We start from the raw sequence: 17,450 nt of genomic DNA on the forward strand, positions 1-17,450 counted from the left end.
AGGTAAAGGTTACAAAACACAAGGTGTAAAATAAAATGTCAATGTGAAACTATCTTAGAAGTTGGTATGTTTGTTTTAGAAGTTAAATCACCATCACAGAAAACAAAATTGCAACAAAAAATATATACACCGCTCAAAAAAATAAAGGGAACACAAAAATAACATCCTAGATCTGAATGAATTAAATATTCTTCTGAAATACTTTGTTCTTTACATAGTTGAATGTGCTCACAACAAAATCACACAAAAATCTAAAAATGGAAATCAAATTTTTCAACCCATTGAGGTCTGGATTTGAAGTCACACTCAAAATTAAAGTGGAAAAACACACTACAGGCTGATCCAAGTTTGATGTAATGTCCTTAAAACAAGTCAAAATGAGGCTCAGTAGTGTGTGTGGCCTCCACGTGCCTGTATGACCTCCCTGTGGTTTTACTTTTTTAGTATTAAAAGTTAAGTTTTATATTTAAAGTGGTACACACTATTTGTACCACTGACTGTCCCCCTCCCTTTTAAGGGACACTCTTCAGGACACTCTACCATAATTCCTTTTCTCCTGTTTTTTTGTCTCTTCTTGTTGTTTTGTATGACCTCCCTACAACGTCTGTGCATGCTCCTGATGAGGTGGCGAATGGTCTCCGGAGGGATCTCCTCCCAGACCTGGACTAAAGCATCTGTTAACTCCTGGACAGTCTGTGGTGCAACGTGACGGTGGATGGAGCGAGACATGATGTCCCAGATGTGCTCAATTGGATTCAGGTCTGGGGAACGGGCGGGCCAGTCCATAGCATCAATGCAGGAACTGCTGACACACTCCAGCCACATGAGGTCTAGCATTGTCTTGCATTAGGAGGAACCCAGGGCCAACCGCACCAGCATATGGTCTCACAAGGGGTCTGAGGATCTCATCTCGGTACCTAATGGCAGTCAGGCTACCTCTGGCAAGCACATGGAGGGCTGTGAGGCCCCCCAAAGAAATGCTACCCCACACCATTACTGGCACACTGCCAAACCGGTCATGCTGGAGGATGTTGCTGGCAGCAGAACGTTCTCCACAGCGTCTCCAGAACTTGCTTTCATCTGTGAAGACCACAGGGTATCAGTGGCGAATTTGCCAATCTTGGTGTTCTCTGGCAAATGCCAAATGTCCTGCACGGTGTTGGGCTGTAAGCACAACCCCCACCTGTGGACGTCAGGCCCTCATACCACCCTCATGGAGTCTGTTTCTGACCGTTTGAGCAGACACATGCACATTTGTGGCCTGCTGGAGGTCATTTTGCAGGGCTCTGGCAGTGCTCCTCCTGTTCCTCCTTGCACAAAGGCGGAGGTAGCGGTCCTGCTGCTGCGTTGTTGCCCTCCTACGGCCTCCTCCACGTCTCCTGGTGGACTGGCCTGTCTCCTGGTAGCGCCTCCATGCTCTGGACACTACGCTGACAGACACAGCAAACCTTCGTGTCACAGCTCGCATTGATGTGCCATCCTGGATGAGCTGCACTACCTGAGCCACTTGTGTGGGTTGTAGACTCCGTCTCATGCTACCACTAGAGTGAAAGCACCGCCAGCATTCAAAAGTGACCAAAACATCAGCCAGGAAACATAGGAACTGAGAATTGGTCTGTGGTCACCACCTGCAGAACCTCTCCTTTATTGGGGGTGTCTGGCTAATTGCCTATAATTTCCACCTGTTGTCTATCCCATTTGCACAACAACATATGAAATTGATTGTCACTCAGTGTTGCTTCCTAAGTGGACAGTTTGATTTCACAGAAGTGTGATTGACTTGTAGTTATTGTGTTGTTTAAGTGTTCCCTTTATTTTTTTGAGCAGTGTATTTATATAAAGTAGATATCACAGGCTATTTACCCAAAGGGTACTATTGTTAGCCTATAAAAACCCCAATCACCCTCTTACCTGGATCGTCCTTGTCAGGTTATCCCATCCACCTTACCCCTTATGTTATTTATTTACTTTTATAAATACCTTTACATTGTTGGGCCCGCTTTTATTACAGGCCTACCCGTACGTTGGTTACTTAAGAAGATTTTGTACAAGTAATAAACGTATACATTGTTGGTTGTACTTTTTGCATTTTATCAAGCTATATTTAAGCACTTTCTCAATTATTTTAGGTCTATTGCCAGTGTTCCACTATGTTTTCTACTGTTTATGGTGTTTGGGGATACACTTTGTAGTAGTTTCACACCTAGAAGGTCATTATAGCGCCATTGTTTGCTTTAATAAGTGACCTGCTGCTAGGTCCAGTTAAGTGGCATTCAGTGAGCAGCCCAGAAATCAGCTGAAACTGAAATGGCAGAAATGGCCACGGGTTTTCGAATTGGCCTTTTTAATAAAGACTTTGTGGGTTGCCATCTGCATTAAATGCCTACTTTTTATACCATGTCCTGTTCTTTCCCATTATTAGGTATGGCTGCAGAAGTTGATCAGACAGATCATCTCCCCCAAGCTGTATTTTTCGATTCCCGTCTGCCACGAGCTGCGACCCTGCGAGTGTGTTCACTGTAGATTGTTGTCAGGATGTAAACCTTTTTAATCTTTGACCTGGCAGAGAGCAGCCCAGAAATCAACTGAAACTGTAATGGTTTCCCCCCCCTTTTTAATTTCTTTTTTTTCTGCTTTGAGAAACCTGTATGACTTTTTCTGACTGTGCCGCCGGTCAGTCTCATTTTAAGCAATTACAGGTATATACGAGGGTGATACCCCTTGTTTAGAAAGGTGGTTAGGTCCACTAGTTACAACCTGGGGAATCCCAGAGGCTAGCTTTGTTATTAGGGGGCACGCCGTGATCAGCGCCATGGGAATCGGCACTTTCTACTGAGGGTACTACAGTAAGTGGCATCGCTCTCTGAGGTTGTGTCTGTGGCCTCTGAGTCGGCCATTAAAATGTAAAAGTTCTCCCCGGCGCTAATCTTCCAAAGCATAGTGTACAAAACTGTAACTTAATAACTTTTATTTATTTATTTTTTTAAACATTTTTCATAACTATTATTTTTCACTTTATTTTATTTTTCACCCCCTAACTAACACTAAATTCACCAATTTCCACTATCACCAAATTAAAAATAATAAAATGTAAAAAAATAAATTTGACCTTTGAGGGTGATCTGTATTCTGTAAGTAGAGCGAGGGGGATTTGAAATCTGAGCACTGTGACTTGCTATCACATCAATCACATGGTCTGGGACATCATGTTTTGCTGCTGGTGTGCCTCGGACACCAAGGTACCAAGCATCATTAAGCCCACGATCGCATCAACTGCGGCAATCTTGCATTCATTTTAGTACATGACAGAATATTTCCACCCAGCATCGAAGGGGTTAAAAAAATAAATAAAATGTTTTGCTTATGAGAGCTTATGTAAATAGACCTTATACAAGTGATGTACCATGTGCAGGATTGGCATGCACAGCTAAGGGTTAAAGAGAATGTGTGCAAGGTTTGTTAAGTTGTTCTATTGGCCAGCCCTCTGCGCTGTGACAGAATGTTTGTTACTGTAGCAATCTCTTCGTGTCTGCTATTACAACATGTCAATGCACACCTCATTTAACGCGGTATTTATTATTTTTATCATTGGTCATTTTAAGTGGTTTTGATTGATACTTCTAGAGTTGTACAGATGACTATTTCCACAGAATATGAAATTGACAATGAACACTGTACTTTGCTCTGTACGCGGACCTTACGAAGAACGTAGGAAAATTACCTTTGCCCCATTATATAGCACTGCACTCCGCTGGAAGATCCAGGAACTCCTCTTTATTGCAGCAGCCGTGGCTGGAAAGTTCAGCCTCTCCGGTGAAACGCCGATTACTCCAAGTGAGAGGGACGATGTCCAGCGGGGGGAGAGCTGATCTATCCTGACCTGAGGAGAGAGACGGAGTCTATTCACTAAATGCTATATCAGATTTAATTCTATGTGGTATTGCTGTATTCACTTACAACCAAACGCTAGTTTTATTAAGTGGTCTTGCATAGCAACTGCGACTGTGCCTTCATTGTTAATATCTCAGAGACATACTATACATCAAAATGTAGGTCTGGATCTTGTGATTCTCACAATATAAAGCTCTTCACTGTAGGATTTATAGTTTTAAAAATATGACAGTTTGAAGATGGCAACCGCAAAAATACTCTGACCTGTGCCAGGCTGCAGCAGCAAGTGATGTCATAGACAAAGCCTTTTGCACCTGCTAATGTTTTTATAACTATGTTTTAATGTAACTGTGAAGCACTTTTGGCAACAACATTGCAATTAAATGTGCTATATAAATAAATAATAACAGTTACTCCGCCCACTCCAGTTGTAGACTACTGGTGGAGGCAAGAACACTTCACACAATTTCCCCAGAAATTGTAGCTTTTCTAGTTAAGTGTTCTTGCATAGCAAGACCACTTAATGTTATCTCACATATATTATTATTATTCTTATTATAGCCAAATTGGCCACCCTAACTCCTCCCACAGTTTTTACACTACATAGACCATAATATACCAAAACGTGCAGATTGTTCCCGATCGGATTGCTATTACTTTGTGGAACGTTTCGCCGAATGGTTCACGGAATATCGTCGTTCTTGTGGCGAAATTTGTCCCATAGGAATGAATGGCAAAGCTAGAGTGGGAGCTGGCAAAAGCTGAAAAATCAGGACATGATTTCTAAACTGCCACCACTCCCTCATTTTCAGGCCCACCTACACAAATCTTATATCACAACGTTCAGCTATCCCTGCTGCCACTAAAAATGTCCACGGCTAAGCCATAGTCCTGATAGTTTTCACAATATGACCATTTGTTTGCAACTCACGCCTTCCATTGACATTCATTGAAACTCCACTCTGCAAAGCTCACATTTGAAGGGCAATTTCGAAACTGCGACTGTGCCTTCATTGTTAATATCTCAGAGACATACTATACATCAAAATGTAGGTCTGGGTCTTGTGATTCTCACAATATAAAGCTCTTCACTGTAGGATTTATAGTTTTTAAAATACGACCGTTTGAATATGGCAACCGCCAAAATACTCTGACCTGTGCAAGGCTGCAGCAGCAAGTGATGTCATAGACAAAGCCTTTTACACCTGCTAATTTTTTATAACTGTATGTTTTAATGTAACTGTGAAGCACTTTGGGCAACAACATTGCAATTAAATGTGCTATATAAATAAATACTAACAGTTACTCCGCCCACTTAGTTGTAGACTACTGATGGAGGCAAGAACACTTCACACAATTTCCCCAGAAATTGTAGCTTTTCTAGTTATTATTATTATTCTTATTCTAGCCAAATTTGCCACCCTAACTCCTCCCACAGTTTTTACACTACATAGACAAAAATTTACCAAAACGTGCAGATTGTTCCCGATCGCGTTGCTATTACTTTGTGGAACGTTTCGCCGAATGGTTCTCGGAATATCGTCGTTCTTGTGGCGAAATTTGTCCCATAGGAATGAATGGCAAAGCTAGAGTGGGAGCTGGCAAAAGCTGAAAAATCAGGACATGATTTCTAAACTGCCACCACTCCCTCATTTTCAAGCCCACCTACACAAATCTTATATCAAAACGTTCAGCTATCCCTGCTGCCACTAAAAATGTCCACGGCTAAGCCATAGTCCTGATTGTTTTCGCAATATGACCATTTGTTTGCAACTCACGCAGTCCATTGACATTCATTGAAACGCCACTCTGCAAAGCTCACATTTGAAGGGCAATTTCTAAACTGCGACTGTGCCTTCCTTGTTAATATCTCAGAGACATACTATACATCAAAATGTAGGTCTGGGTCTTGTGATTCTCACAATATAAAGCTCTTCACTGTAGGATTTATAGTTTTTAAAATACGACCGTTTGAAGATGGCAACCGCAAAAATACTCTAACCTGTGCAAGGCTGCAGCAGCAAGTGATGTCATAGACAGGGCCATTTGCACCTGCTAATGTTTTTATAACTGTATGTTTTAATGTAACTGTGAAGCACTTTGGGCAACAACGTTGCAATTAAATGTGCTATATAAATAAATAATAAGTTACTCCGCCCACTCCAGTTGTATACTACTGGTGGAGGCAAGAACACTTCACAATTTCCCCAGAAATTGTAGCTTTTCTAGTTATTAAGTGTTCTTGCATAGCAAGACCACTTACTGTTATCTCACATATATATTATTCTTATTCTTATTCTTATTATAGCCAAATTTGCCACCCTAACTCCTCCCACAGTTTTTACACTACATAGACAAAAATTTACCAAAACGTGCAGATTGTTCCCGATCGGATTGCTATTACTTTGTGGAACGTTTCGGCGAATGGTTCATGGAATATCGTCGTTCTTGTGGCGAAATTTGTCCCATAGGAATGAAAGGCAAAGCTAGAGTGGGAGCTGGCAAAAGCTGAAAAATCAGGACATGATTTCTAAACTGCCACCACTCCCTCATTTTCAGGCCCACCTACACAAATCTTATATCAAAACGTTCAGCTATCCCTGCTGCCACTAAAAATGCCCACAGCTAAGCCATAGTCCTGATAGTTTTCACAATATGACCATTTGTTTGCAACTCACGCAGTCCATTGACATTTATTGAAACTCCACTCTGCAAAGCTCACATTTGAAGGACAATTTCTAAACTGCGACTGTGCCTTCATTGTTAATATCTCAGAGACATACTATACATCAAAATGTAGGTCTGGGTCTTGTGATTCTCACAATATAAAGCTCTTCACTGTAGGATTTATAGTTTTTAAAATACGACCGTTTGAAGATGGCAACCGCAAAAATACTCTGACCTGTGCCAGGCTGCAGCAGCAAGTGATGTCATAGACAGGGCCTTTTGCACCTGCTAATGTTTTTATAACTGTATGTTTTAATGTAACTGTGAAGCACTTTGGGCAACAACGTTGCAATTAAATGTGCTATATAAATAAATAATAACAGTTACTCCGCCCACTCCAGTTGTAGACTACTGGTGGAGGCAAGAACACTTCACACAATTTCCCCAGAAATTGTAGCTTTTCTAGTTTTTAATAAAAAATGATTTCTGTATTACGATATAAAAAAAAAAAAAAAAAAAAACATTTTAAAATAAAGCTATTTAGACAAGAGAATGATTTGTGCACTTATGCTCTGGGAGGCGCATAAGTGGGCACCTCATAGCGATCAGCATCAAACGCAAGAAAGACAGAGTAGCACACACGATCTATCTGACTGGACGCATAGCCGAACTCGAACAAGAACATAAGCGCACACTAGATGAGGAGACTTATCTTCGTCTGACTGAGGCCCGTAGAGAACTCCGAACCATACTCTCCCAGGGAATACTACACACTGCGCGAAAAACAACCAGGTTCTTCTACGAGCACTCCAATAAATGTGGCAGATTGCTCGCAAAAATGCTTCAGGAAAAACGGAGGACGCAGCACATCCATAAGATCTGCCCACAGGGACAAACAGTCACACATCTCCCCGAGGGTATCCTAAATGCGTTTCATAAATACTACACGGCACTATATGGCCAAACACCAACCCGGTCTGATGCGGCCTCCCAACACCACCGGGAACGAATCAACGCATATCTAGGCAACCACGTCGCCCGCAAGCTTACACCGGAACAAGAATCCGAACTGGATCAACCCTTGACGATCGAGGAGCTAGCCGGTGCACTGAAAGTAACAAAGCCTCATAGGGCTCCTGGCCCGGACGGCCTGCCCGTCTCGTACCTGCGCACCTTCAAGGAGATTCTATTACCAAGACTTCTGGAGGGATTCAACTCAATACGAACAGGCGGTCAGTTCCCAGCGGACACGCTAAGGGCGACGGTTACAATCATCCCGAAAGAAGGCAAAGACCCCACTAACTGTGCCAGCTATAGACCAATATCGTTACTAAATGCCGATCTGAAAATTTTCGCTAAAGCTCTAGCGCTTTGGGTTGCACGGATACTACCCAACCTAATACACCCCGATCAGGTCGGCTTTATACCTGGAAGAGAGGCTAGGGACAACACAATTCGGGCCCTTAACGTGATCCACGCGGCAACGGCCAACAAACGCGAACTGGTAATTCTATCCACGGACGCCGAAAAGGCGTTCGACCGCGTGGATTGGACGTTCCTCGCTGAATCCCTACGACACATGGGATTCGGACCTTACCTACGAACCTGGGTGGCGGCACTGTACACGATACCAACGGCACGTATAAGAGTCAATGGTGCACTTACTGCACCGTTCAACATACGCAACGGTACACGACAGGGTTGTCCCCTGCCCCCCCCCTCCTGTTTGCCCTCACTCTGGAGCCCTTTCTGGAGGCGGTCAGACGGGACGGGGGCATCACGGGGTTCCGCCTGGGCCGAGCAGAGCACCGGGTGGGGGCATATGCAGACGATATGCTCTTCTTCTTAGACCAACCTAGAATCTCAGTCCCAAACCTCCTGACAGCGTTCAAAGAGTACAAAGCGGTATCCAACCTCACGCTCAACTTGGATAAGTCAGAAGCTATGCCGTTGGCCCAGGGCACCGCCATGACACAACACCTTCAAACGCATTTTCCATTCAAGATCTGCGCAACGAAACTACGATACCTGGGAATCTGGCTACCACGGGAGCTGGCACACACATACCAATTGAACTTTACGCCCCTCCTCACGACCCTGCAACAAGATCTTAAAAAGTGGACGACACAGTATATCTTTTGGTTCGGGCGGATTACCGCAATAAAGATGAATGTAATGCCCCGAATTCTGTATTTATTCCAAACACTGCCTACAACCATCCCACGTTTGTTCTTTCAGACGGTAGCAGCAAGCATACAGCGCTTTGTCTGGAACCAGAGACCCACACGCGTCCGTAGGGCAGTCTTGGAAAGACCAAAGAACGCAGGAGGAGCGGGACTGCCATCAGTACTCGCATACTACCAGGTGACCCACTTATACCGACTAGTAGACTGGCACGCCAACCCGAACTCCAAGCAATGGGTAGAAATGGAGACGCACCAGGCACAGGGAAAGATCCCCGCCCTGCTGTGGCTAGGAGGAACCTCACCACGTGACTTGCATACAGGAAACCCGATGATCGACTCCACACTAAGGGTCTGGTGCAGGATCAGATACGCCAACCAACTTACCACTTCGCCCAACCCCCTTACTCCTATAACCAACAACCCAAGACTAGCGGGGGGACTTAAACCCGCCGCTGCCCTAAGGAACTTCCAGGCTTCAGACTGGACATACCTGCGCCAATGGTGCACCAACTCGAACCTCAAAACATTAGCAGACCTGCTACCGGACACTAGACTGACACGACTAGACGAGTACCACTACCATTTGCTGAGAACCTATTACAACACCTTAGCCGGTAAAGATCACATACACCGAGCTGTGCTCCCACTAGAACAACTATGCACAGAGAGACGGCACCTCACACATGGTGTATCAAGACTATACGCCATACTCCAACACAATGGAGATAGTAAACCGGTGGGCTTCACTGGGCGGTGGGAAAAGGAGACGGGAACAGTGCTCACAGATTCCGAATGGGACAAAATCTTCCAGCTGACGCATAGGGGGAACATTAGCTCCAAATATCAGGAGTGCAATTATAAAATTTTGACATACTGGTACAGGACCCCAGACGTACTTCGACATATACACGAATCAATACCAGGTGAATGTTGGAGATGCGGCACTGAGACAGGCACGGGGCTCCATATATGGTGGACATGCTCACTTATCACGCCATACTGGCGGTTGATACACCAAACGATTAGAGAAATTACTGATGCAGATCTCCCATTTCAACCCCTGGCGATGCTGCTTAACCACACGCAGGTGCCACTGAAGAAATACAAAAAGGGACTGACCATTCACCTGCTCACGGCCGCGAAAACACTTATACCAACACACTGGAAAAGCACAACGGTACCCACCTTCCAACAATGGGTCGACAGGGTGGAGCACATATACAACATGGAAATGATGACGGCCTCCCTACAAAGTCGTTTAGAAAAATGCGCCCTGACCTGGTTCCCGTGGATGGACTTCATGGCCAAGAGGATTGCACGAGCCAGAGCGCGGGGGGGGGGGGGGTACCGCATCCGCCGGAGGTTCTGCCCCTAACCCCACTCCCCTCTACCCCACCACTCAAGACAGTCGACAACCTTAGACTAATCAGGGGACGGGACGATAGACCACTGAAATGGAAACACAACAACCCAAGTCCCTAAGATACCTGGTGGGAGACTAGGGTGCCGGGAAACACTGACTTCATGAGACAGAGACAACACCATACTCCCCCAACACAAGTATCCAGTCTAAACACAAAAACACACTCCGACAACAGGGACACACGATATAGGGACGCGCCCGACACTTCACCAGAATGCTGGGCGAATAGGAAGATATAAATGGCGCTTAAGATACACGGGCCAAGAACTAGACAGTGAGAGCACCGGGACTACAAGAGAACGAGTCTAGACAGAGAGCAACTGATATCCTCCCAGGGAGCCCAGACCTGCACCAGCCAAGCTTAAACACAACCACAACAAGCTATTGTGGGACATCGGGGGAGGGAAGGGAATTGGGAAGGAACAAAATTTTGACAACGATAACCACGACTATATAAAACACGCAGCCATTGACTTAGGTACCAGTCCTGGAGATAACATGGAGACACACAATATCTTAGAAACATGACCCAACATGACACGCGAGACCACGGTAGCCGCAAGATCACAGCCAAATGCAACTAGTAACACACACACACACTGCTTAGGGATATGACACTGACATGTAAGAAGGACCCCAGACACATGCCGCCTTGCGTCTTCAGTGACATAAGAAAAGAGGGCCAGCACACACATGTGGAGCCTATAACACGAACCCCAACCGTAAGGTCCAGGTTGGGAACTGGCCTGATACGATCACGAGAAGCGACTTCACTCCTGAGGGCTATTTAGGTATGTGCTCCTTTCTTGCCACTGTTAGTTAGTAAAGACAGGCCACTGAGCGTACATCCTTACCACATTTCATCGAAGCCATGCCCTGAACGACATACGACCGTACGGGAGTCTGCGACAATAGGTACACAGATCGCAAACAACCCGATGCAAACCAAGTTGGTTAACCACAACAAATCTTGTACCTTAGAATTGAATTACACCCGCAGTTATTTACCTGCTCATACAGTACACCAGAGGCAATAGCTACACAGAGCTATATAAGAGTGAAAGACAGCAAAAGGTATGCCACTCAACGGTCAGCACGACAATAGACAACCCTGTTGTGAACTAATGGAGGGGCATTCGTACATGTCTATACTAATGCACTGGCCCACTATATAATTACTTTTATGCTGTCTGCCGATGACTTGACATAACTCCATGTTGACGGTCTCTCATTACTGTTTCATCTGCCCTGAAAGTTATTATTTGTTTGCTGACGTTCAATGTGTAACACTGCAACACAGTTCTTCGAATAATGTTATGCGCTTATTTCTTGTTATCCCGCATATATGTAATACCTGAAACTGAAAATAAAATAAAGATTGTCAAAAGAGAATGATTTGTGGGGAAATCTGGGGTATATTTATAAAGTTCCTTCAAAATAGGATGTCTTTATCACATCATCACTAAAGCCCAGCTCTATCCTGATCCCGCGAGGGAGACGCTATGTGACATCACTAAAACCCAGCTCTACCCTAATTCCCAGAGGGAGACGCTATGTGACATCACTAAAACCCAGCTCTACCCTAATTCCCAGAGGGAGACGCTATGTGACATCACTAAAAGCCAGCTCTACCCCAATTGCCAGAGGGAGACGCAATGTGACATCACTAAAACCCAGCTCTACTCTAATTCCCAGAGGGAAACGCAATGTGACATCACTAAAACCCAGCTCTATCCTCATCCCGCAAGGGAGACGCTATGTGACATCACTAAAACCCAGCACTACCCCAATTCCCAGAGGGAGACGCAATGTGACATCACTAAAACCCAGCTCTACCCTAATTCCCAGAGGGAGACGCAATGTGACATCACTAAAACCCAGCTCTATCCTGATCCCGAGAGGGAGACGCTATGTGACATCACTAAAACCCAGCTCTACCCTAATTCCCAGAGGGAGACGCTATGTGACATCACTAAAACCCAGCTCTACCCTAATTCCCAGAGGGAGACGCTATGTGACATCACTAAAACCAAGCTCTATCCTGAACCTGAGAATGAAACGCAATGTGACATCACTAAAACCCAGCTCTATCCTATTCCCAGAGGGAGACGCTATGTGACATCACTAAAATCCGGCTCTATACTGATCCCGCGAGGGAGATGCTATGTGACATCACTAAAACCCAGCTCTATCCTATTCCCAGAGGGAGACGCTATGTGACATCACTAAAACCCAGCTCTATCCTGAACCTGAGAAGGAAACGCAATGTGACATCACTAAAACCCAGCTCTACCCTAATTCCCAGAGGGAGACGCTATGTGACATCACTAAAACCCAGCTCTATCCTAATTCCCAGAGGGAAACGCTATGTGACATCACTAAAAACCCAGCTCTATCCTGAACCTGAGAAGGAAACGCAATGTGACATCACTAAAACCCAGCTCTACCCTAATTCCCAGAGGGAGACTCTATGTGACATCACTAAAATCCGGCTCTATCCTGATCCCGAGAGGGAGACGCTATGTGACATCACTAAAACCCAGCTCTACCCTAATTCCCAGAGGGAGACGCTATGTGACATCACTAAAATCCAGCTCTATCCTGAACCTGAGAAGGAAACGCAATGTGACATCACTAAAACCCAGCTCTACCCTAATTCCCAGAGGGAGACGCTATGTGACATCACTAAAACCCAGTTCTACCCTAATTCCCAGAGGGAGACGCTATGTGACATCACTAAAACCCAGCTCTATCCGGATGCCGAGAGGGAGATGCTATGTGACATCACTAAAACCCAGCTGTATCCTGATCCTGAGAAGGAAACGCAATGTGACATCACTAAAACCCAGCTCTATCCTGATCCCGAGAGGGAGACGCTATGTGACATCACTAAAACCCAGCTCTATCCTGATCCTGAGAAGGAAACGCAATGTGACATCACTAAAACCCAGCTCTACCCTAATTCCCAGAGGGAGATGCTATGTGACATCACTAAAACCCAGCTCTATCCTGATCCTGAGACTCTATGTGACATCACTAAAACCCAGCTCTATCCTGATCCTGAGAGGGAGACGCTATGTGACATCACTAAAACCCAGCTCTATCCTGATCCCGAGAGGGAGACGCTATGTGACATCACTAAAACCCAGCTCTACCCTAATTCCCAGAGGGAGATGCTATGTGACATCACTAAAACCCAGCTCTATCCTGATCCTGAGACGCTATGTGACATCACTAAAACCCAGCTCTATCCTGATCCTGAGAGGGAGACACTATGTGACATCACTAAAATCCGGCTCTATCCTGATCCCGCGAGGGAGATGCTATGTGACATCACTAAAACCCAGCTCTACCCCAATTCCCAGAAGGAGACGCTATGTGACATCACTAAAACCCAGCTCTATCCTGATCCCGAGAGGGAGACTATGTGACATCACTAAAACCCAGCTCTATCCTGATCCTGAGAGGGAGACGCTATGTGACATCACTAAAACCCAGCTCTATCCTGATCCCGCGAGGGAGATGCTATGTGACATCACTAAAACCCAGCTCTATCCTATTCCCAGAGGGAGACGCTATGTGACATCACTAAAACCCAGCTCTACCCCAATTCCCAGAGGGAGACGCAATGTGACATCACTAAAACCCAGCTCTACCCTAATTCCCAGAGGGAGACGCTATGTGACATCACTAAAACCCAGCTCTACCCTAATTCCCAGAGGGAGACGCTATGTGACATCACTAAAATCCGGCTCTATCCTGATCCCGCGAGGGAGATGCTATGTGACATCACTAAAACCCAGCTCTATCCTGATCCTGAGAAGGAAACGCAATGTGACATCACTAAAACCTAGCTCTATCCTGATCCCGAGAGGGAGATGCTATGTGACATCACTAAAACCCAGCTCTATCCTGATCCCACGTGGGAGACGCTATGTGACATCACTAAAACCCAGCTCTATACTGATCCTGAGAGGGATACGCTATGTGACATCACTAAAACCCAGCTCTATCCTGATCCTGAGACGCTATGTGACATCACTAAAACCCAGCTCTATCCTGATCCTGAGACGCTATGTGACATCACTAAAACCCAGCTCTATCCTGATCCTGAGAGGGAGACACTATGTGACATCACTAAAATCCGGCTCTATCCTGATCCCGCGAGGGAGATGCTATGTGACATCACTAAAACCCAGCTCTATCCTATTCCCAGAGGGAGACGCTATGTGACATCACTAAAACCCAGCTCTACCCTAATTCCCAGAGGGAGACGCAATGTGACATCACTAAAACCCAGCTCTACCCTAATTCCCAGAGGGAGACGCTATGTGACATCACTAAAATCCGGCTCTACCCTAATTCCCAGAGGGAGACGCTATGTGACATCACTAAAACCCAGCTCTATCCTAATTCCCAGAGGGAGATGCTATGTGACATTACTAAAACCCAGCTCTACCCTAATTCCCAGAGGGAGACGCTATGTGACTGTGGCGAAACCAACCTCGCCACTATGAGCTGGAGAAGCCTGGTTGCTCGCCTGCTTCCTTTGGACTATGGACCAGACTTTAAAAAGCTTATGTTACCTGCAGAAAGGCATATTCGTGCCTTTCAGCCGGGGTGTTCGGTGGATTCCAGCTACCGAACAAACTACCGTATGAGGGACCACCTAGGAGCTGGAGTGTGCCGTCAATTAACCGCCCAGAAGCTGCGGTTAACCGCAGCTTAATTGATGAACGCTGGGTGGCCTTTGTTCGTTTGCCGACCACGAGGCGGCGGCCATTTTAATCGTGCGAAAGACCAGCGGTGTTCAGCGAGGATTCTATGGAACTATAAATGGACACTTATTTGCACGAACACCGCTGAGCCGTCCGTCTCCTGGTTCCTATTCGTGGGGATGTAGCCGAACAGCCGTTCACTCTGTATTTTAGGTTTCATGTGAATTGTAGTAACCCAGATAGCTATGCCATGGAGCCTATTTGTGTGATTAAAGACTTTGGCTCCATGGCGATTAAACTGTATTCATGTAGTCTGGGTGCCATTCACCTAATAATGTGCACCCAGACCTGAGCTATCTGGGGATATGTAACATGTCTGTGTTGGGTGTAATCAAAGTGACTTTATATATTTTAAAACATAATACTGTATTTAGGTTCCCACATGTGTAATGGAGTTTGGTCTCTGGCTTGGGAGATAATTGGATTACTTCTCCAATTATCTCTAGGGCAGAAGGGAGGAAACCAGGATGCATTGTGGGAATGTTTACTGCTGTGTGTCTGTAATTGGTTTATGTCTGTCCTTTGTTACAGTCTTCCATTTGGTCCCCTAGGGGAGTGTCCACCAGGTGGGAGACCTGCATAAATACTGGGCAGGTAGCCCTGAGTAAAAGAGTTCCTGTTTAACCCTGAAGCTGAAGTGTTGTCTCTTTCTTGGGGGAAGGGGACTGTATGCCGATTGCCAGGAGTGTAAGCTGTTCGTATTGCTTTTCCTGTTCGGCTGCTTCCAGGGTTCGTGTGTCTGCTGTTCGAGAGTTGGTGAATCCGTGCAGTTTGGGAGTTCGGGAAATTGGTGCTTATAGTAGCTGCTGGTCTATGGAAAAGGGGATTATCGCCTAAACGGATTTTATTCCCTTTTATGCTGAAACGGTCCGTTACAATTGGTGGCAGCGGTGGGATCGTTCCTACAACCAGAGGGACAGCTACAGACAACATCATTCCTGGATTACAAAGTGAGGGCAACGCCAGTACCCGTACAGCGCCCCTATCTACAAGGAACCAACTGCAGCAGAGCAAGCATGGCACCCAGCTACACGCAGGAGGAGTTTGACAAAGAGCTGAGATCACGGCTGATTTTCCTCGGACCCAACCCCCCGGAGAAATACGTGCAGCTCGTGAGTAGACAGGTAGAAGAGTACCTTCAGGTCGGAGCAGGGCGGGCACGGAAGTTGGCAGGTTGGGAGAGACCCCAGTGGCCGAGCAAGTTGCAGGGAGAGAAGCGTGTTGTCCTTCCTCCCCAGCGGCAGTGTGTACCCCAGGGAGCTGATGGTGTCGTCCATCCTCCCCAGCGGCAGTGTGTACCCCAGAGAGCAGATGGTGTCGTCCGTCCTCCCCAGCGGCAGTGTATGTCCCAGGGAGCAGAAGGTGCAGTCCTTCCTCCCCAGCGACAGTGTGTACCCCAGGGAGCTGATGGTGTCGTCCGTCCTCCCCAGCGGCAGGCTGAGTTACAGGGGGCAGAGGTAGTTGTTCCTGCCCCCCAGCAGCAAAGTCATATGCCAGGAAGGCAGTGTGAAGTGAAGGGAGAGGAGAGCAGCGTCCTCCCTCCCCAGCGGCAGTGTGTGTCCCAGGGAGCAGAAGGTGCAGTCCTTCCTCCCCAGCGGCAGTGTGTACCCCAGGGAGCAGAAGGTGCAATCCTTTCTCCCCAGCGGCAGTGTGTAACCCAGGGAGCTGATGGTGTCGTCCATCCTCCCCAGCGGCAGGCTGAGTTACAGGGGGCAGAGGTTGTTGTTCCTGCCCCCCAGCAGCAAAGTGATATGCCAGGAAGTCAGTGTGAAGTGAAGGGAGAGGAGAGCAGCGTCCTCCCTCCCCAGCGGCAGTGTGTGTCTCAGGGAGCAGAAGGTATAGTCCTTCCTCCCCAGCGGCAGTGTGTACCCCAGGGAGCTGATGGTGTCGTCCATCCTCCCCAGCAGCAGTGTGTAACCCAGTGAGCAGAAGGTGCCGTCCTTTCTCCCCAGCGGCAGTGTGTGTCCCAGGGAGCAGAAGGTGCAGTCCTTCCTCCCCAGCGGCAGTATGTACCCCAGGGAGCTGATGGTGTCGTCCATCCTCCCCAGCGGCAGTGTGTCCTGCAGGGAGCAGAGACAGTCAGTCTCGCACCCCAGCAGCAGGACAAGAGAAGGAAAGGGGAGACAGCTGGTCTCCCTTTCCACCAGCAGAGAGAATGGCAGGGAGAGGAGCCTGCTAACCTCTCTCCCCAGCAGCAGTTTACCGTCCAGAGAGAGGAGCTTGTTACACCCTCTCTCCAGCGGCAGCCTAACCCACCAAGGGGAGATGTTAAGCCCCACATCCGTGCAGATGGGACCGTAGTCTCTGCACTTACAGCACCAGGGGTAGGGACGGTCGGTCCTGTCCCCCAGCCACAGAGCGATGTATCCAAAGGGGAGACAGTCGGTCTCCCCCTCCGGCAGCCGAGCTATGTACCTAAAGGGGAGACAGTCAGTCTCCAGCAACCAGGCTCCAACCAGACTACTCCCGTGGTAGTGCTGGCACCAGGACAGAGTACCGCTGGTC

General features: G+C 46.8%; 1 protein-coding gene across 4 annotated transcripts in view; it reads right to left on the bottom strand.

Moving 5' to 3' along the window:
* Positions 1–17,450, bottom strand: part of NEURL4 (neuralized E3 ubiquitin protein ligase 4) — a 281,694-nt gene that overhangs the window by 65,511 nt on the left and 198,733 nt on the right. For all 4 annotated transcript variants that reach the window (XM_063449847.1, XM_063449846.1, XM_063449844.1 and 1 more), the window contains exon 22: positions 3,722–3,880. In XM_063449847.1, the coding sequence (XP_063305917.1) occupies positions 3,722–3,880 (159 nt within the window). The remainder of the gene's footprint in view (positions 1–3,721; positions 3,881–17,450) is intronic.

The sequence above is a fragment of the Pelobates fuscus genome, chromosome 3 (assembly GCF_036172605.1).
Source record: "Pelobates fuscus isolate aPelFus1 chromosome 3, aPelFus1.pri, whole genome shotgun sequence".
Lineage (NCBI taxonomy): Eukaryota > Metazoa > Chordata > Amphibia > Anura > Pelobatidae > Pelobates > Pelobates fuscus.